The sequence below is a fragment of the Theropithecus gelada genome, chromosome 5, assembly GCF_003255815.1.
Source record: "Theropithecus gelada isolate Dixy chromosome 5, Tgel_1.0, whole genome shotgun sequence".
Classification (NCBI taxonomy): Eukaryota; Metazoa; Chordata; class Mammalia; order Primates; family Cercopithecidae; genus Theropithecus; species Theropithecus gelada.
Window position 1 is genome coordinate 115820358 of NC_037672.1, and position 22870 is coordinate 115843227.

The following is a 22870-nucleotide window of genomic DNA, read 5'->3' on the forward strand; positions in this document are numbered from 1 at the left end:
GTAAGAGGTAACTCATTAAAATAAGCATTTAAAAATTCAGATATGCTTATCAGTAACCATCCCAAATAATTAGGTTTTCCTTACTTATAGCCAAGTTGACGACAGATCACAGCTGCATCCTTATCAGTCCATCCATCATCACAGATTGTTCCCCACTGGCCATTGATAAAAACTTCCACTCGTCCTTCTTTCTTATTTTCTCCATCCATCAGTCTGACAGGAAAACCTAAGTCATGATTCAAAAGTATTAGAACAGCCCAAACCAGCAAACTGATGCTAAAGCATGAGCGACTCTACAAAACACAATTGTTCTTTTTAAATCAGCTATAAAATCAGATGGGAAATACTTTTTTTGAGAGAGAGGAGATATATCAATAAAAATTTTATTCATTTTTGCAGTGTCTCTTGCAGCCTTGAATTCAAAGTGCTCACCTTGCTCAACCTTGTATCCCCAGACTGTGGAACAGTGCCTGGCATATAGAGGATAGGCAATCACTGTTTGTTGAATGAATGAATGGCATTATAAAACCATGAATTACTTTATTACACCTTACTTCTAAATAGTAAAAGAACATTAACTTGAGGTTGTTTTTGCTTCATGTCTGTTCATTTATCCGTGAACAGAGCTAGAAGTTTATACTCCAAAGTCAAGATTTTTAGGAAGATAGAAACAGACACAACCTTGGCATTCATAGTTAGGTAACTTGATTGAAGTCTAATGCTGGAGGAGGCAAAAAAAGAAAGAAAAAGAAAAAAAAAAGAAAGCAGTAAATAGGGACAATTTCCATCTAAGGCTTTCTATTGATTTTAAGGGAAAGAATTAAGTCACAAAAATTACTGACTTAAAAGTTGAGAAACTGAACTCTAGCAAATTAAGATTTATCTAAGTTAATACAAATGAAGGGATTTGTAAAGTGTCACGTATCACCACACCAATAATTATGATGTTGAATTGAAACTCCTCACTGTGACTTGCATGGGTTGAATTGTGAGGTCATTAGGGTGGGCCCTAATCAGATATGCTGGTATTCCCATAAAATGGAGAAATTTGGACATGAAGAGGATGATGTGAAGAGACATGGGGAGAGGACTGCCATATACAAGCTAAGGAGAGAGGCCCGGAGCATCTCTCTCTCACACAGCCATTCCCTCACAGTTCTTTTTGAAGGAATGAACCCTACTGACATTTGATTGTGGACTCCTAGCCCCCAGAACTGTGAAACAATAAATACCTGTGTTTAAGCCACCTCTGTGGAACTTTGTTACAGCAACCCAAGCAAGCTAACACTCACACATCTGATTACCTAGTTACTAGAAGGGTCTCCAGCTTCAGGGCCAAAATTTATTGGTAAGGATTTAGGGAATACAATAAAGCATGGTAAAATTATCAGTAGAACTAAGGAGGTAGAAGTCTGCAGGTAATGGACAATATATTATTTAATATATGTTTAAACCAATATGTGAAGTTACTAAATCAACATTGGTTAACTAAAAGAAAATATTGTTAGCAAGATGGACACATTCTATTTTTATTCTTCTGACCCATTTTTTACTTCTCCATCCTTCTGTGTTGCCCCAAGAGTTGCTGGCTCCCCAGTGTCTATCCCTAATCATGTTCACTTCATGGGACAGGCAGTATATAGCAGAATCACATAGCAAAATCAAACTCACATATGTTTATGGAGTGCCAACTCTATGTATGCACTGCTCACTATTAGCTGAATAAAAACTTGGAGTTTTAGCTATGTCATAAAACACAATATCGAAACTTCATATTTCTTATTAATGTATCTGAAATTCGGGAGTTCTTTCCAAGAACAGAAAGTGAAAAAGTGATCCTCAGATACCAAAATCAAACAAATGAAATTCTTTTCTTAAAGTTTTCACTTTTTACATTTTTGGATATTTGGTTCAAAATTAAGAAAACATTTGCACATGAAATTAGACCTACATGTTCCATTCTGGTAGTTTTATAGGTATTTTTTCATATACTCTGAAAATACAAATGATAAAGTGTTTTTAAAGTCTAACTTGCATGGCTTTGTAAAAATAATGCATAAAATATTTCTGAACCTAATTTTAGCCATTCATTCTACAAAATCATTAAATTCTTAATTCTTGAAGAGAAATTGGATGACAAAAGTCATGCCATCCATACGTTGTCACTATTAAGTTTGCGTCGTTATGGAAATAATAACACATAACATGTTTTATTTCTAAAATCTTAAATAGATAAAATTTTTGGGAAACCTAAACAATCCTATAGGTATACAGTTATCTTTAAAATATATCTCAAGTTGACTTTCAGTAGTTTTCTTCAATTTTTCCGGTAACATAATACATTATTTTTAGAAAATAATACTGTCTGTTAGAAAAAAACATAAATTCTAGGCCGGGCGCGGTGGCTCACGCCTGTAATCCCCGCACTTTGGGAGGCCGAGGCGGGCGGATCACGAGGTCAGGAGATCGAGACCATCCTGGCTAACAAGGTGAAACCCCGTCTCTACTAAAATACAAAAAATTAGCCGGGCGCGGTGGCGGGCGCCTGTAGTCCCAGCTACTCGGGAGGCTGAGGCAGGAGAATGGCGCGAACCCGGGAGGCGGAGCTTGCAGTGAGCCGAGATGGTGCCACTGCACTCCAGCCCGGGGGACAGAGTGAAGACTCCGCCTCAAAAAAAAAAAAAAAAAAAAAAAGAAAGAAAAAAAGATAAATTCTAACATGCATACATACACATTAAAAGCCTAATTTTAGGCTGGGCTCAGTGACTCACGCCTGTAATCCCAGCACTTTGGGCGCCAAGGCAGGCAGATCACCTGAGGTCAGGAGTTTGGGGCCAGCCTGGCCAACATGGCAAAACCCCGTCTCTACTAAAAACACAAATATTAGCTGGGCGTGGTGGCAGGTGCCTGTAATCCCAGTTACTCGGGAGGCTGAGGCAGGAGAATTCCTTGAACCCAGGGGATGGAGGTTGCAGTGAGCTGAGATTGTGCCACTGCACTCCAGCCTGGGTGACAGAGTGAGACTCAGTCTCAATAAATAAATAAATTAATGTAATTAAGCCTAATTTTATACTGTAAAATTGAGTAAGAGGCAACAACCTCACTGGGAAAGAAATCTTTGCCAGGACTTAATAATCTGAGCTTAAGAATTAATGTAATATTAAAATGAGAAATCCATATTTTTACCATCCCAGAAATTTCTCCCAACTCACATAGGCAGCAACTGCATTCTTACTAGAATTACTTTTACTAACCTAGAATACTACTTTTGAGCATTCCACCCACTACAGACCCAAAAGAGTATCTATAGGGCTGTAACTAATTTTGAGAAGTTTCCCTTGACATATAAGGTTAAGGTCCAGAAATTAGCCTTCAAATAGCTGAAAACAGCAATAGTCCAAGAGCTCATCATTGCAGTGCCAAAGAAGTAAAAAATCTCCATTGTTTCCGAAATGCTGTTATTTATATCGTTATTCCATTATCTCCTTCTCTAAGCTTCTCTTTTAAATATATAGTTTTTAATGGTGGAAGCAATGATCTATGAATGAACAAATAGTAACATGATTCTATCCCAAAAGGATATTTGGCTCAGACGTAATGTTCTTCAGACAAACGACTTTAGTTAATAGACACATTACTGAGATTAGAACCGAAGAGATTCATAATAATGATCATATGTTTTATTAATAATTATCACCCTCAGGTTTTTAAATTTTGAAAAAACACATCTAGAGTCCTAGAATTAAAAAGATTTTCAAGGGAACTGAAAAGATTTGTTATTCCAACCATATGATGCATTTAACAAGACAGGCCTACAGAGAACTCAGGTCACACAGTATTTTGTCACTGGGAGCTCACAGAGCATATTTGCGTAGATCATCCCATGATTCCAAAACCTGCTATCTGGGGGTGAGAGAATCCATTTCCAGCAAACAAGTTCTATCTCCCTCAACCACATGTAATCATCCACCACATAATCCTGGGAGGATCATAAATTTTTCATAAGAAGAAGGGGCAAAGGAAAAAGAAAACAAAATGAAAAGAAAGAAAAATGGAAATATGGCCTGAAGGGGATGGAATAAAAACATGTATTTCTACTTGGTATAATGCTAGATTAATGCAGTGTCACCAAGCTTTCACAGTGTAAAGTACAATGAGGAATCAGCCACAGACTCTGACAAATTTAAAGTGTGTAATATGGTTAATACTCTGAGATTCAAAAAAGTTTTGTTATTTTATAATATGAAGATTTCAGCTTCACAGTCTCCAAACAGGAGAATACAAAGGAATTGATTCGATCCAAGGTTAAAAGACCACCTAAGGCTATTTTAACATCTATTCACATACACACACACACACACTCACTCTCTCTCACACACACACACACATAAAGCTGTGATAGCATACTACAACGTATTTTGACTATTTCCCTCTGTATTTTTCATTCATCTATATTCTGCCCTCCTCACCAGACATTAAGAAATTTATCAAGAATGTTTAATTGCTCTCTACTCTCAAGAGGATCTTTATCCATAATTGTTTCAATACAGTTAGAAGAGCTAGTTACCTTTTATCCAACAAGTCTAAAAAAATATAAATGAAGAGTAACAGAGATCCCTGATGGGTTTCTAAAATAATAAGTTACATTAGAAAGATGGGTGAGCTATTAACTTTAATTAATTCACTTAGAAGACCACTGAGAAACTTAAAAGAGCAATGGATGGTTGGTGACCAATGAATGACAAGGACTAGAGAAGAAATGAACCATGAGACAGGGAGAGAAGAATATTCTTATTTTAAATCCTGTCCCAAATAGCTCACTAGAATTCAAGGTAAACGAAAATCAGAGTAAGTGATCAAGGAGTAAGGGGAATAGATACCGCAGCTTCTTTATTCCATTTTTCAGATACAGATGATTGTAAGCATTTTTAGTGAGAAACTTAATTTTCTAAGTAAAGAAAAATAACTTAGGGGTAGAAATTTCATAATGTTGGTGTAGAGACTCAGAAGATTATTTTTCTCTGCATAAAAATTACTGAAAATTAGACAGTTATGGGAAATAGACCCCCCAAAAAAGCCAAAGATGAGAAATACTTCACATTTAAGGCCAGTGGTTAGAGGTACAAGGGTACTGAATGATGGAAACTTGAGAGCTGCAGTCAGTCCTCACCCAGAGAGAGCCTGTGTCCCTCGCTGCCAGGGTAGCAGGCAATGCTAACATCTTCGCGGTGGCTGCAGTCATGCTGTCCCCACTGTCGCCTGGAACACTGAAGAAATCTGGTTTCCTTCCCTGAGCAGCTGACATCATCCAACCATATGGGCCCTGTGCTTTCTTCAAAATGGTTGGCAGATGCTTGTTTACCATATCTGCGACAATTAAATAAACACGGTGTGTAGAACTGCTCTATCTTGGTTCAGGGAACCACAAAACATTTAACACAGGCAACCTAGCTCAGTGACATGACTTCAGAGGGTAAGTATCTGTTCTTTCTCCTACCTTGGGGACTCAGTTTAGAGCTATGTTTGCTCCATCACATGTTTTAATCACCTTAAAAACGTTTGATTATTTCAATGAATAACAAATGAGAAATTAATACTTTTTCCCCATTCATTCTTGTGTTTTGTCTACAAAACCAATCAGAGAGAATGCAAAGAGATCAATCTCAAATTCCTGACCACAGAAATTATGACCAGAAAGCGAGAACACTTGTCTCGTTTTGCTTCTGATGCTCCCTCTAACTCATTTGATTTCAGCAGCTTTTCTTTGGTTTTCTCTCTTTCAAAATGAAAAGGGTGGATTAGTTCACTGATTGCTCAAGCACTATACCTAATCTATGATTAAATTTAGATTTCAGCCCATCAAAATCAGAATTATAATATTCTTAGCTTTTCGTAAGGTATACAAATTGAACCTTAAAAATTTTTATCAATTATATTTGTGTTCCAATTGAGTTTATTTGTAACACTGCACTACAGAAACAAAACCTAAATGTATAATAAACATATATGCTGAAGAAATAGGAGAGACCTGAAATTTTTTTAACTTAGAAATTAAGTAAATCTGCACCTTCTTTCATCTTCCCAATTTTATTTCCTTTTGTTCCATAAAATCCAAACCTCCAGAAGTCACTAAGCTTACAAATCTTTAAGACATCTTTCAGTTCTAACAGTCCGTAAGATCCAACTCTTACTCATAATAATAATTCCCTTACTTGATGTTTTTATTATTTCGTACTAAGAATACGAAGAGATCTTTCTATCTGACATGAATTTTCTTCATTTTTTTCTATGCAAGTATTTATTAAATTTATTTGACAAAATGAATATTTTAAAAAATTAAAACAATGAAGCTTTTTAATCATTCTATGGCTTTTCTTCCTTCTACTGCTGACTAATCAAGCCTTGGCTAGAAAAGTAATAAGCCTAAATCGCATATTGTTCACTTTTAACTTATAGACCATTTTTTCACAAAATACATTAGATTATTATCTATCCATAGCAACTACGTAACAGATAACAGGAAGTCATTTTATTTTGGAATTGCATTTATACAAAGAAACCCAAAGTTTACTTTTTCTCATTACAAAAGAATATTCTCTTTCAAAAATTCCTCTGTAAACAGAAACAAATGTAGCACATGCTTTGACTGCCTTCTAACACAATCATTTAGAGCTTTTTACACACATTATTGGGAATATTTTTAAAACTAATGTGAATACTCTGCATAGATTTGTGAAACAAAATAAAATATGAAGAAAAAATCAGTGTCAAGTGTTTTCATTAATAAGGAAAAAAATGTGAAAAATAGAAATAGCAGGAATTATGAATCTCTCCAAATGTGAAAATAAATAGAAATAACATGATTTTATGAATCTCTCTAAATTTGTGAAAACAGAGTATAGTTGGCAGTCTAACAGAGATTCACTTAAATATAAAGTGATATTTATTAAGTAATTCTTATCAATTGTCAGTATATTGTATTTATTTGGCTGTTATACCCTTTTACCCAAAAATTACAGTAACTTCTCTGCCCAAAAAAAGACAAAATAGGGGGAAATTATATGAATATTGTATCTTCATAACAGCATTACTTATCATAGGAAAAATTAAGCTAACCTAATATTAAGTAAATTAGAGTATGAAAACTTGATGGATACTGTTATCATTAAAAATTGTGACTATAGCAATATAAGGTTAAAAATGTGGATAAAAATTACATGTCCATTACTAGACCTGATATGAAGTTATGTACCCAAATTATAATGATAGCATAAGGATAAAAAAATATGGAGTTTTTTATTTTCATCATTTTCCAATGGTTTTACATTACTTTTATAAATTTTAAAATATATGTTTAACATGACTTTGCCTAGCTTGAATGAAGGTATGATTTTAAAGTGTAGTGAATATCTGCAATCAGCTCTAATCAAGCTAAAATGAAATAATTTTGCCAGTTTTTTTAAGCATAAGACAATTACTTCAAGCATGACAGAGAAATATGGAAAACAAGAAAGAATGGGCATTCATAGCTTTCACTCAAATATTTAACTCAAAAGCATCATTTGAAGTTACTTTGACCAACTTAAGTCTTTACTATGGAATGCATTATGTGCGTGACATAAAATATATGTCCCAAAGTGTGATACTCAGCTTTTAAGAGAGTGAGGTCAAAAGCAAGTTCTAAAGGTCATCTCCTAACAAGAGGGCTGTTTTTCTCAAATAAAAGTGATAATTATCATCACATTCTGAGAAAGGGAATAATGTGATACCAAAGCATTTGACACTGGACTTCTCTGCAATTTTAGACAATGATGTCAAAACTAAAAACACCCAATAGTAATGACGTGTCAGAATAAAAATGAGCATTCAAAGTCTTACTTGAACAGACACAAGGGGACTTAGAGGTCACCCAGGCTTCAACTAGTTATTCAAGAAGAGGGGTCATGGCAGGAAAGGTAAATGAAATAAACAGCAAGAGGTGGTTCTTCATCATCTTAGAAAATGTCATTATTTTTCATTGTTGTACTTCCATACACAGGCAAGAGAGAACATGTATTTTTATTATTATAAAAATTACAAGTAGGGATTAACATAATAAGACTTTTAACAATATAATCTGGCATTTAACTGCCTTTACATTAATGAACCTTACTTAAATCCCAACTGTCGACAAACCACGTAAGTATTCAGCTCAGTCCAGCCATCATCACAGACAGTACCCCACTGGCCTCTGTAATACACCTCCAAGCGACCCTCATGGCTGCCTTTCCCACCTGCAAGTCTGATGACCCCATCTGTGATAAGGAGGAGACACAGAGACTAAGCAAATCAACTTTAAGAAAAAGGCAAAACATTTGCATTACACAAGAAATATCACCATATTCAGTCCTCGCTCTAGGCCTTTTGCTAAATTTATACTACATCTGTGCTAAATGACCCTCTGAAGTTATTGCATTGTTTCTGAAGTTTGACATAACACATTTCTGTCCTAATAAAATACTCTTTCCACTTGGTGTGGTGGCACATGCCTGTAATCCCAGCTACTTGGGAGGCTGAGGCAGGAAAATCGCTTGAGCCCAGGAGGCAGAGGTTATAGTGAGCTGAGACTGCACCACTGCCCTCCAGTCTGGTCAACAAAGCAAGACTCCGTCTCAGAGGGAAAAAAATATATATGCATATATATTTTTTTCTTTCCTTTTTATTGGTACTCCTATTCTCTATGTAGAAAAATGTATCCTGATATAATTCCAAAGTATCTATTTAGATTTCTCTAGATTAAGTAATATTTGGTAAATTTCCTATAACTTTAGTCTCAAGTCGGAGCAATACATGTCATTTAAATTTAAAAAGAAAATACAGTAACTTGGAAATAGCTTAGAATTTTAACTGCAAATGAAAAAAATATTGAAACAAGATGACAGAAAAAACTATTCTGGATAAAAGACAGTCTGTCATGTCAATGCATATATTACTAGTTAGGCATTCATGAATTATAAAAACTGGAAGATATGTCTTGCCTTTGTTCTTTTATTGATAATACAGATCTGAATTTGAATCTTATTAACTCAAATAATAATTAATTTGCCTATAATTCTATAAAGAGCTTCTAAGCAGATAAATAGTATAATAAATTTAACTCCAAAAAAGTAGATTTAAAAGCCATTTCCATCCAAAATAATCCAAAAACTCTCAATGAAAAATATAAATAATCTTGGGTGAGGGTCATATTTTTCATGAATCTCAGGGATCTTTTAAAGTAAAGGTCTCTGAGCAACAAACCATTTATTAATATAACACTTTACTGTCTGCAAAGCATTAGGACATGTATTATCTCATCTGAGCATCACAGCAATGTTACAAGACTATCCTCCTTTGAAGGAGGGGAAAATGGCAGTTCAAAACGACGAAGTGCTCTGGCTAAAAATCTGGTGTAAATATATTTCTATGGTGTATTAATGTGTTAATCTGCTAATAAAAACACTGCATGTATAGAAGTATGTCAAAAGAAAGATATAAATCTGGTATTTCATAGATTCTAACAAGTTATTGATTTTCACTAAAGAAATATGTAAACAAAACATTTTTTTCTTTAAGTTCTTTTTACTACATGGTTTCTGATGAGTCAGCTTCTCTTGCTTTGTCCATTTCCTTCTTCTTTTCCCTAAACATGTAAGTTTAACATACACACACCCCAGTTTGTACTCACATATGCCCTTCTAAAAACACATGACACGTTTTGACAGGCAGGCTGTCATTTGGAATAGCCTGAAAATTGTGCACAGCAAAGTTACCTTGGTTTCTTTCACAGTGTGCTTTAATCAACAATTGCATCAATACCAGCTCTAAACACATTCTGAGTCAAGAAACGTTAACAGGTGAATGGACTAAAGATGGAATTATTACACCTAATATCTGGAATGTATCACTGCATACTGATTTTGACTAGTGGATACTATATACTGCAACAAAGTCCTGTTTTCTGATCTAGCTTTACAAGACTATATTGCCTTAAATTGAAAAATACAGGAGTAACTACAAATACAAAAATGGCATTTTAATATAGTTTACATACTTTTTATTTGTTTTATTTGGTGTATTTATTTGAATGCTCATTTGGTAATGTTCAAATTAAGGAGAAGGGAAGCTGTGGCAGGCCCACATGGTACTGGGGGCAAGAATTGGTATATTAATGGAGTAAAATCCTTACCTGTTAGAGGGGTACAGGACACTCCAGCATCTTCTTTATGGCCACAGTTATGCTCTCCCCAGGAGCTCTTCGGACATTGCTCAATTGAAAGCTCATTCCCAGTGCAGCGTACTTCATCCAACATAACTGGGCCAGACCCTTCCCCAAAATATGCCTGATGCCATGCTTTGGCAATGCCACTGAACAAATAGAAGAATATAAGGATTCTGGATTAGATACCAAAGATTGGTCTTTTACTATTTTTTGTCCCTAGTAAAAGTGTTATTATCAATCCCCACTTATTAATTCACTTCATAGGTCATGTATGACTTTCTGTATTTCTTTTTTTGTGCATTTGTTTGTTGCCCTTTATATTTTCAGCTATTACATGTGTTTCAAAGCTAGGTTCTCCCCAATATTTAACCTCTTTTTCTTCGTTAGTAATTGAACCTCAAATTTTTAGGAGGAAAATGGCTATCCAAAATAAAGATCACATTTTGGCCTCCCCTCCTTCTTGATGACTAAGTTTGTTTGTTTGTGGTAAAATAAACATAACATAAAGTTTACCATTTAAAACATTTTTGGTTTATAGTGCATTAAGCACCTTCAGATTATTGTATAATATCACCACCATCCATCTCCAGAACTTTTTCATCATCCCCAAATAAAACTGTGCTCCCATTTTAGACACCTAAGTTTTGTTTTTGTTTTTGTTTTGTTTGAGTCATAGTCTCACTCTGTCACCCAGGCTGGAGTGCAGTGGCATGACCGTAGCTCACTGCAACCTTTAACTTCTAGGTTTAAGCAATCCTCTCACCACAGACTTTTGAGTTGCTAGGAATACAGGTGTATGCCACCACAACTGGCTAATTTTATTTTTATTTTTTATTTTGAAGTGGTGGGGTTTCAGTATGTTACCCAGGCTGGTCTTGAAATCCTGGTCTCAAGCAATCTTCCTGCTGCAGCCTCCAAAAGTGCTGGGATTCCACCCACCGCACCCAGCCATAAGTTCTGACCAGTGATATTTAGGCGGAAGTACCATGTATTACTTGTAAAAGTATCTTTGTGCCACTTCCTCCTCCTGACTGCAAGGATGGCTGGAGCCTAATAAGTTATCTTGGGCCATAGGGTCCCATATTAAGGATGACAGAAGTGCAACCTGGGGCCCTAATGATTGCAGAACCACTAAACTACTCTTGAGCTGGCTACCTCTAGTCTCTTTTCCTAAACATGAAATAAACATGACTCTAAACGTGTTTAAACTGCTGTTATTTTCAGTTCTTTGTTACTCACAGCCAAACCTATTTCTTTTTTGATGTTGTTGTTGTTTTGAGACAGGGTCTCACTCTGTTGCCTCGGCTGGAGTGCAGTGGTGTGATCATGGCTTAAGGCAGCCTTGACCTCCTGGGCTCAAGTGATCCTCCCACCTCAGCCTTTTCAATATCTGGGACTACAAGTGCATACCACCATGCCAGTGAATGTTTTATTTTTTGTAGACATGGGGTCTCACTATGTTGCCCAGCCTGGTCTTGAACTCCTGCATTCAAGCAATCTTCCCACCTCAACCTCCCCAAAGTGCTGGGATTACAAGTATGAGCCACCATGCCTGACAGCCAAGTCTATTTCTAACAAAAACATCTCTTTACTGAAGTTTATTTGTAGTAAATTTACTTCTCCCACAATTCAAAGCAATAGCATATTCTTAGAACCCCAGATTTAAGTGAAGATCATAAACCTGTCAAAGTGATTAATAATTTCAGATATTGCATTTTCAGTCCCTTTTAGGCTTTTAATTTTTAGACTATAGCATTTATATTTTTAGTTTGTTTTTCAACGATATTGCATCTATTCCCCCATTATTTTAGCTGCTCTTTTCTTATAACATTATAACTTGAGAATTTACAACAAAATACATTGAAGAAAAAAAGTGTGCTAAATGGCTGTAACACCCCAGTAATGGTAAAGTGTTAGATATCAATTTTGTGGCTAAAAAGGAGCCTGATTGACTATTTCTGCTAGATAACAAGGAAGTTTCTTTTAAAAGAACACGTCTAAGAAAACAAAAATATCTAAAAGTTAACACCTGTTTTAATATCATTAGAGGGCTGGACGCAGTGGCTCATGCCTATAATTCCAGCACTTTGGGAAGCCAAGGTGGGTGGACCACTTGAGCTCAGGAGTTTGAGACCAACCTGAGCAACAGGGCAAAACCCCATCTGTGCAAAAACATACAACAATTAGCCAGGTGTGGTGGCACACACCTGTGGTCCCAGCCACTCAGGAGGCCAAGGTGGGAGGATCGCTGGAACCCAGGAAGTCAAGGCTGCAGTGACCCGTGATCATGCCACTGCACTCCAGCCTGGGTGACAGAGAGAGATTCTGTCTCAAAATAATAATAATAATAACAACAATATCATTAGAGCAAACGCTTTGGAAATGCTCTATCATCACCTGACTCACTTTCGGTTTAAAATTCAAAGAGTGTGCCAAGAGGAAGGATAAAAGAATATTATAGGAGGTATAGAGGAAGCTGAGGAAAAGAAGATTGCTTAAGCAAAATATTTTCATGAGTTAACATTTTGAAATTTCGAATCCTGGCACTTGGATCACTATCTGATGTTTGTAACACAGTGGACTCTGAGCAATCTGCCCCAACAAAAATTAAAGACTAATATCTAGAACTAATAGGACAAATGTGAGGAAAACATTTGGAATTCTAACAGAAATGCTGATTGGAGTCCTAACACAAAGGAATCCTAACACAAATGATATTGTCAAAATGACAATTTTGTGAGTGAATTTGTTTGTTTTGCTAAGGGAAATGTAATGACAGAACAGAAAGTCATGTCTACTCCAGAAAGAGGCAATAAATGCTCAATTAATAGAATTGTTCCAAATAAAGTTTTCAGTTGTTTCGAAGCATATCTATATGCCTATAGAAGAGTGCACTAATCATGTATAAATATTTGTATATTACTGACTATGTCAAAGAGCTTATTTTTTCTAAGCTCAATCTTTGAAGTGGAGAAGTATATGTGGACACAGACTCTGAGCTTCCAATCTGGGCTCTACCTTCAACAAGCTGGGCTACCTTGGGGAAGTTACTAAAACCTTCCAGGCTTAGGATGCAACAGCTGAATACAGGGATGATAACGGCTAACTTGCAGGGTTGTAGGAATTACACTGATGCAAAGTAGGAGCTCAATAAATGCTACTTCACTTCTCTCTTCTGGCACTGTTAAGGAATCCCCACGTACCCCCGACAGTTGATAAATAACGTATTTTTCACTGCTAAACAATTTATCTAAAGACCGTTTGGTATTTAAACAAACACCATAGTTGTTGCTTTCCTTCATCCCCAAAAAGTAAAGTTGGGGGAATGGTAAGGAAGGGAGAATCAATCAGTATCTTAACACTTTCTGGTTTTAATGTTGTTTCATTTATTTATTTATTTTAAAGTAAATTTCAAAGAAATATTTATGGAAGACTTTATGGCCTATAAGAGACTGAACAAATGCATGTATGTGTTCTTTTTATTACAGATTATAAGGTTATGGCCCAGAAGACTATTAAGTAAGCTCTGACTTGCATCACTAAACTTCAGATTTTCCTGTGATAGAGATATATCTAATCAGAGGCAAACATTTTCAAATATTTTAATGCACATAAAGTATTATATTTAAAAAAGTTATTGTGCCAAAATAAAACATTTTGTGCAATTAAAGCACTGATGTTCCTAGAAAAATATGTTTTAAAACAAAATGATCTTGCAATAGTAGTGTACAAGGCTGTGAAAAAAGTTCAACTGTTTTAAAGATCACTTATAGTAGAAAAAATACCCTCTCCCAGAAAAAAAAAAAAAGTTCATAAAACACTTACAGTAGGCTGGGCACCGTGGCTCACAGCTATAATCCCAGCACTTTGGGAGGCCGAGGTGGGTGGATCACCTGAGGTCAGGAGTTTGAGACCAGCCTGGTCAATGTAGTGAAACCCTGTCTCTACTAAAAGTACAAAAATTAGCTAGGCATGGTGGCATCTGTAATTCCTGCTACTTGGGAGGCTGTGGCAGGAAAATCACTCGAACCTTGGAGGTGGAGGTTGCAGTGTGCCAAGATTGCACCACTGCACTCCAGCCTGCCTGGGTGACACAGCAAGACTCCATCTTAAAAAAAACAAAAAACAAAACAAAACAAAAAAACGATTACAATAAATTAAACAAGGGAGCAGTTTAACACTCACAGAAAATGAAATTCAAAAGTCATGTAAAAGCTGTAATTCCCAGAATTTGGGGATGGAGGGTAACTGAAATGTATTGTTTGTAATATGTTTATGAATATGCTAATATTGGTTGAAAGACGAAAACTGCTTGGAGTTATGTGCCTGCCTGAGACCTGTGGCTCCTTTTTACAGGGAAGATACAGGACAGGAGGGAAGAAGCCCTACGCCCTAGAGGAGAGGTCAGCAAAACATGACCTGTGCACCAAATCCAGCACGCTATCTGTTTTTATATTGCTCGTCAGCTGAGTGGTTTTTAAATTTTACAAATGCCAGGAAAAATATCAAAATAAGAATATAATTTGTGATGTGAAAAATCAAGCGAGATCCAAATTTTACTGTCCAGAAACCAAGTTTTATTGGAACGATGCCACATGCATTCCTAAGTTATTGTCTGTGGCTGCTTTCATGCTACAATGGCCCAGCTGGATAGTTGCAAAGTCTATGTACTCTCGCCCTTTACAGAAAAAGTTTGCAGACCCCTGCTCTAGAGCAAAGAGATTAATGAAAGCAAATATGGAAACTGACTTAGAGATCACTGAGAGTTGAAGGACAAAATAGGAGACAGGATGACTGATGGAGAAGCCAGATAGGAAAGCTCTAGAGAAAGGCAGATTAACAGGCTTCTTGGATCTTTGCCCTGAGATAAATGCAACCAAAAAAAAAAAAAAAAAAAATCAATTGAAGAAAATTTCAATGAGTATAATTCATTGAGCCATGATTAGGTGCTATAAGGAAACCTGGGACCAATATGGAAGAATATAAAATTGATCCCAAACTCAACAAAAAGATGAAATCCAGATGGCTTAAATATAGGGAAAAAAAAGAAAAGAACGAAAGGAGGGAGGGAGAAAGAAGGAAGAGGAAGAAAGAGAAAGAGAGGAGGAGGGAGGGAAAGAAGAAAGAAAATAAAGAAAACTAAAAAGTTACTAGACTAAAATATAGGAACATAGTTCTTAGTTCTTATAATCTTGGATGTAAGAGAGAATTCCTAGGAAACCCAGAAGTCAGAAAACAAAAACTAAAAAAGTTAAATTTAACCACATACAAATTGAAAACTACCATACAGCAGAGCACACCATAATCAGAGTCAAAATGCAAACCAACAAGCTGGAAGAAACATTTGCAATTTGCAAAAAAAAACCTCCTAGAAATGAATAATAGTAATAACTTATTTTATATATACACATACACATGCACACACATTTCAGTTACAGTTTATTTAAATAAATATGTTTGTATATATATCTAGATAGATAGTTTTTTTTAAAGACAGGGTCTGGTTCTGTCACTCAGGCTGGATTCCAGTGGCACAATCTTGGGTCACTGCAAACTCTGCCTCCCAGGCTCAAGTCATCCTCTCACCTCAGCCTCCCAAGTAGCTGAGACTACAGGCACATGCCACCATGCCTGGCTAATTTTTATATTTTTTGTAGAGACAGGGTTTCTCCATGTTGCCCAGTCTGGCCTCAAACTCCTGAACTCAAGCAATCTTCCCACCTCAGCCTATCAAAGTGCAAGGATATTACTATATTTTAATGAAAGACAAAGCAACCAACTTAAAAATAGACAATAGAGAGGATCCAACTATTCACAGGAGAAGAAATATCCATGGCCAATGACCACAGGATAAGATGCTCAAGATCACTAGTAGTAAAATTAAACAACAGTGCATGTTTACCTACCACATTTTTGGAGATTTAAAATATTAATATCACTTTCATACAATTTTTAGGCAAAAAGACAACCAACTGAAGTCTTTTTAATTCCCTAGAAAAAGTAACAAACAAACCCTAAAGTCATGCTTTGGCTGAGAATACTCTGATAGGCTGAGAAAGGGGAGCTGAAGTATATTGTGTTTCAAATACATTAATTATTATATGACACACATTCAAGGAAAAAGCAAAAGATCTGGTTAATTGCCTTTGAACTAGGCCCATTCTTTAAAGGAGATTATAAGATAGGAGAGTAGAAGCCCCAAACATTGACTCTGGGGATGCTATGTATTTTTAAATCTTCTCTGAAAACACCGCTTGGTGCAAAGGACATGGTTTCATTCTTTTGTTTTGTTTTTGTTTTTGTTTTTTGAAGACGGAGTCTCTGTCACCCAGGCTGGAGTACAGTGGCACGATGTCAGCTCACTACAACCTCCACCTCCCGGGTTCAAGCGATTCTCCTGCCTCAACCTCCCCAGTAGCTGGGATTACAGGGACGTACTACCGTGCCCGGCTAATTTTTGTATTTTTAGTAAAGACGGAGTTTCACTATGTTGGTTAGGCTGGTCTCGAACTCCTGACATTGTGATCCACCCGCCTCAGCCTCCCAAAGTGCTGGGATTACAGGCGTGAGCCACCACGGCCAGTGCAGTTTCATTCTTTTTTATGGCTACATGGTATTCTATGGCATACATGTGCCAATATCTCTTTATTCAATCCACCATTGATGAGCAGCAATATGGACGAAGCTGGAGGCCATAATCCTAAGTGAATTAACACAGGAACAGAAAACTAAGTACCACATGTGAGAACATGTGGGAGCCAAATATTGAACACACATGGACATAAACATGAGAGCAACAGACACTGCAAACTATTGGGAGATGAGAGGTGTGGGTTGAAAAACTACCCATGGGTACTATGCTCATTATATGAGTCCAGTATACCCATGAAAAGCTGAAAATTTAAAAAAAAAAAAAAAAAAAAAAAAAAAAAAAAAAGGCACTACTTGCGTATTTTATTTTCTTCTTATCCATTTCTGTATTTTTATTATTTTAATGATACAAAAATGTTTAAAATAAACTACTCAGAATAACCAGCAGAATAAACTTGAGAACAACAACAAAAAACATTCACCAGGAAACTATAATGTAACACAAAATCAGGTTTTCCAGCTAACTTTTTAGTTTATTTAAGAAAATAATATTTCCATATCCACACATTTCTGCAGCCAGTCACTAGTATTTCCTGGTACTCAGAACAGTGCTGGCTTTCAGGAGAATACCAAAGTAATTGATGACTCTGCTTTTAAAGAGTCATGAATTACAATACTGAGGAAATCAACATAAAACTCGTGAACTGTTCAAGTAAATGTGAATCTGATAAAACTGTGTGTTCTCTGTCCTTTATGGAAATTATTTCCACGCCAGCCCCAGCAGTTCATCTGTAATAAAATCTGTAGTGTTGCCTACTTTTTTACCCTCTGACAATCTGTAAATAAATTTTTGGGCAGAGGTACTCTGATCTAATACCCTGAGTTATTTTGGTGTAAAGATATTTGATCTACATAATAGCAATCCCCAGTAAACACTTACTGAACTGGTTCTATTTCCAATCCCTATTCAAAATATTCTTGAATCTATTTAGCTCATCAAATTGTATTAATACAAAATTTTTGTTTTTGTTTCCCCCTTACATACACAGAAAAAGGCCAAATAAATGGCACCATCTGACTAACTCAATCCCCAGGCTTAGCTACTGCTTTGAGGTAGACCTAGAATACAGTTAGGCCATTCTATTGCACAACATAATTATTTATTAGGTTATAAAACATTGACTCTTTAACTGCAAGTATCAATTTGTGCCACATCCGGAGTTTGTAATCCATGGATGAAAAAACTCCTTTTTAATATCCTAGATTTCTCTCTAGAAAAAAAACCCCGCCATCTCCAATAATGATAATTGTGTGTATCAAATGCTTCCTGTATGCCTGCACTGGTCTAACAGTGCTTTTAGACATATTAACTCATTTCATCCTCCCTACAACCCAATGATGCTATTACACCAAATTTACTGATAAGGAAACTGAGGCTTAAAAATTAAATAACTTGTCCAACATTACACTACTACTAGATGGTAAAGTTTGTCTGACTACAGAGCAGACCGAAACACTGGGCATTCTTGCAGCCTCCTGGAACGCTGTCAATTGATGACTGACGGCACCTCAAATACAGTCTATCTAAAACACGTTCAGTATCATTTTCTTCTTAAACGTAACTTTCTCTCTTGACTTCCCTATTTCTTTCAGTCCTATATTTGTATTTATTCTTATTAACACCTGACCATTTTACAAATAATGTAACATAAACGAAAAAATCCTAAACTGGGAGCCATAAACCTCAAGACTCTGCCTCCCACTAACAGACTTCAGGAATACTGTGTTATCTCAGTGGGCCTAATTTTCTCAACTGTTAAATAAGTTATCTTTCCTGCTCAATAATTCCATGCACCAGGCTATCTTTGTTGTAAAGTTTATACCAGGGGTGTCCAATCTTTTGGCTTCCCTGGGCCACACATGAAATAGACTAACACTAACAATAGCTGATGATCTAAAATAAATAAATAAATAAATAAATAAATAAATAAATAAATAAATAAATAAGTTTTTAAAAAGCTTATGAATTTGTGTTGGGCCACGTTCAAAGCCATCCTGGGCTGCATATGGCCTGCGGGCTGTGGGGTGAACAAGCTTGGTTCATACAATGTTTTTTTAAAATTTAATGAACAGTAAAATAAAAGAGCAAAGAAAAAAAAATTTTTTTTGAAACAAGGTCTCATTCTGTCACCCACGCTGGAGTGCAGTGGTGCAACTGCACCTCACTGTAGCTTCAACCTCCTGGACTCACGATTCTCCCACCTCAGCCTCCGAGTAGCTGGGACCACCAGTGTGTGCCAGCCACCACAACCGGCTTTTTTTTTTTTTTCTTGTAGAGATGGGGGTCTTACTATGTTGCCAAGGCTGGTCTGGAACTACTGGGCTCAAGCAGTCCTCCCACTTCGGCCCCACAAAGTGTTGGGATTATAGGCGTGAGCCACCATGCCTGGCAAAAAAACAATTTTTAGAGAGTAATTTATACGGGAAGAATTTGTATTCTACTACTCAATAATATGGTTCTATATAATTTTAGAGCAAAAATGTAAAAAGGAAAGCACCCTAAAAGGAAAGAAAGTATCCACAATTTTTAAATTCCCATGTAAATTATGGCACATCCACAAAATAAAATGTGATCTCACAGTACAAAGCTATGCTTTTAAGAGTTTTGAAAGACACGGAAAATGCTTTAATGTTAAGCACATAAAAAGGAACTTTAATGAAAATGTCTCCAACTAAACTTCACTGGGTACATATGCGTTCTCAAGTTATCTAATTTTCTAACATCTGGCTGCCTCCTTTCTCGCTGCTCATCTTTCTCCAAGTTCTGGGTTAATCAAATTTAAGTATCTTAAGTATAATAATTCCTTTTGTATTTAGGAAGCTCGCCAGCTACCAAAATATACAGATACCATTAAAAGATGAAGGTCAACAATGACAGCATCTCATAAAGAAACTGTAACTACTACTCCAGAAAAGCATGATGTAGTTTCCCTGTGGGAATTCAACAAAGCAGATAAGACTGAGATGAAATTTGCTTAAGAATGAATCATAAATTGAGACAAGCAACAATTATGTGTCTGCTATCAACCCTGTGCCATTCAAAAACGATCCTCATCTGAAAGTACTTAGCCTTTAAATGAGCAAAACAAATTATAGAGAAAGAAGAGTTGTAGAGTACTGCTTTAATGCAAACTTATGAGAGAACTATAAAATCAAGTACAAGAAAGGTAAACGAAGAATGTCAGCTAGAGCATCAGAGTACTTATAATAAAAACAAATCTCTATAAAGATGGATTGTTATTTGTTACAAGTGCTTGTGGAGGACTTTTGCTTGTATATTTTAATCACTTTTCCAAAGAATCCTCTCATATGAAAAGCAGTAATGAGCTAGTGTTTGAGAAAGGCGTTAATACTTTACTTAACCCATGAGTGTGTTCAACATTAATATGGCCTTCCTTGCGATTCTTTCTATCTCTACATTCCTTCTATGTAACTGACTATCCTTGTCAACATGGCCTTTGTTTAAAAACTGTTTCTATTTAAGTGAAAAAAATATTTGTCTCTCAAGAAAGAACTCTACATTACAACATGAATTTCTATTTTGATATTTTAGAAAGAGAGTCTTGCTGTCTCATCCAGGCTGGAGTATTGTGATGTGATTATGGCTCACAGCAGCCTTAACCTCCTGGGCTCAAGTAATTCTCCCACCTCAGCCTTCCTAGTGGTCGGGACTACAGTTGTGCTCCACTACACCTGGCTAATTTTTTCTTTTGTTTTTGTTTTTTTTTTTGAAACGGAGTCTTGCTCTGTTGCCCAGGCTGGAGTACAGAGGTGCGATCTCAGCTCACTGCAACCTCTGCCTCCTGGGTTCAAGCAATTCTCCTGCCTCAGCCTCCTGAGTAGCTGGGATTATAGGTGCCAACCACCACACCCAGCTAATTTTTATATTTTTAGTAGAGATGGGGTTTCACCATGTTGGACAGGCTGGTCTCAAACTCCTGAACTCGTGATCCACCCGCCTCAGTCTCGCAAAGTGCTGGGATTACAGGCGTGAGCCACCGTGCCCATCCTATACACAGGATCTGTCTATACTGCCCAGGCTAGTCTTCAACCTATCCTCCCACCTTGGCCTCCTAAAGCATGAGCCACTGCACCTGGCCATAACATGAATTTTTGGAATCACTTCAATAATTGTAATGTAACTAATATTCAGTGTGTCACTTAAATGTTCTATGCATTTTTCTAAGCAACAAAAGCTTGCCTTTACCTACAGAAATATATTAATAATCAAAAATGCCTTATACTTTAAACTTAGAATAATCCATATTGTAATTGATAATATTAAACATGCTGTTACTATACCTTTAAAGTTCTTAATATTTTGGCAAAGACATAGGTTTCTTAATAACTCACATGAAAATCAATTAGCACATCACTGAACACGTAACTGATAAGCCAGTGAATACACATGTATATACACATTAGAGGGTTTTAAAAATATAGAAGTTCATAGATACAGCTAACTAAACAGAAGTTCCAGATAGAGCAATAGTGTTTGATGTTCTGTCACTACCAAATGCTGGTTACTGTGAATGTTTAACAACATCTTTAAAACATAACAGTACCTAATTCGAGCGCCCTTGATAGCCAATGTATATGGTACTTACTATGTGTGCTAACTGCTTGTAGACACAAAACCCTATAAATTAAGAAATACATTATAGATGAGAAAACTGCAACTAAGAGATATTCTGTAGCTTTTCTCAACTCCAAAAGTGGGATTTAAATGCAGGTTTTTCAGAGTCCAGAACACATGCCCATAATCATATGCTATGCTGACTCCAACAGCAAGCATCAGGAAACTTTGAGAAAATTGCTTTTGAAATTGATGCCCAGTCAAAACACTTTTAAAAAATCTTGTCTCAAAAACGTACTTGTTAGTTTTTTCAAAAGAAACCAAGAGGCCGTATTCCTGACCAACCCAAAGTAAGTGATCATACCGTAGTAAACAATGCCAGTAATCATAGCAAACCTGTTGACACAGGATTTGTCGTGTTTGTTCCTGTCCCACATGTGAACTATAAATTAGCATTTAGGTCCCATAGTCATTTACAGGGGGATATCTAACTTCACAGTGAAGGATCAGGCTGATGTCACTTAAACCAGTGCTCAATTTCAGCCTCATTTGTGGGGAAAACTAGAGCTTCTTGTGACTCCTGGTGAAATGCAAGATGAGAATACATCACCTGTGATGATTTCCAGACAAAATGTTTGCTTTGATCTAATCAAGCTTTAAACCTAAACTCTAATTTTATGAATTACAAGAACCAGAGGAGTAAACTAAATGACACCAGAAGGAAAAAAATGAGACAAATTCAGAAGATGGCACCTTCTCCAAAACAACTGGCCTGGGCTCTTCAACAAGTCAGCATTACAGAAAAACCAAACCAAATCAAACCAAACCAAAAAAACCCAGCAACAACCAAAAACCCAGGCCTTTATAGAGTAAAAGAGACTGAAGGAACATAATACCCAGATTGGTCCTGGACTAAATTCTGCTTCAGACAAACCATCTGTCAAGGACACTGTAGGGGCAACTCTGAAAATTTGAATAAGATGAAGTATTAGACAATATTAAAAATGATTACCAACGATTAGTTGTGATAATGATAATTTGGCTACATAGAACAATGTTCTTATTTGTAAGAGATGCGTGCTGAAGTGTTTATAGACAAAGTGTTAAAATGTCTATATTTTACTTTAAAATACTTCAGTATAACATAGAGTTTTGAAAAAGAGAGCCAATTATTTAAAAAAATTGCAAGAAAATTGAACCGTAAAAACTGTTCAAGGTTCAACAAGCTCCAGTCAAGGATTATGGTTAACTGAACACAACAGACAGGGAAGAACAGGCCTCCCATCATTGGCCCCTCAGTGCTAAATGAAATATTTTTAAATTCTTAAGTAAATGATTAACTAAATGAAATATTTTTAAAATTAAAGAAAATGATTAACTTTTAAAAGATCTTCCAATATAAT

The 22870-nt window shown here is 36.2% G+C and overlaps 1 protein-coding gene across 1 annotated transcript in view; it reads right to left on the minus strand.

Annotated features, from left to right (window-relative positions):
- PRSS12 (serine protease 12) overlaps window positions 1-22870 on the minus strand; it is a 74248-nt gene that overhangs the window by 28900 nt on the left and 22478 nt on the right. The window contains exons 5-8 of the mRNA XM_025386617.1: window positions 10208-10386; window positions 8153-8294; window positions 5171-5367; window positions 85-226 (exon numbers count right to left, since the gene is read on the minus strand). Coding sequence (XP_025242402.1) covers window positions 85-226; window positions 5171-5367; window positions 8153-8294; window positions 10208-10386 — 660 coding nt within the window. The remainder of the gene's footprint in view (window positions 1-84; window positions 227-5170; window positions 5368-8152; window positions 8295-10207; window positions 10387-22870) is intronic.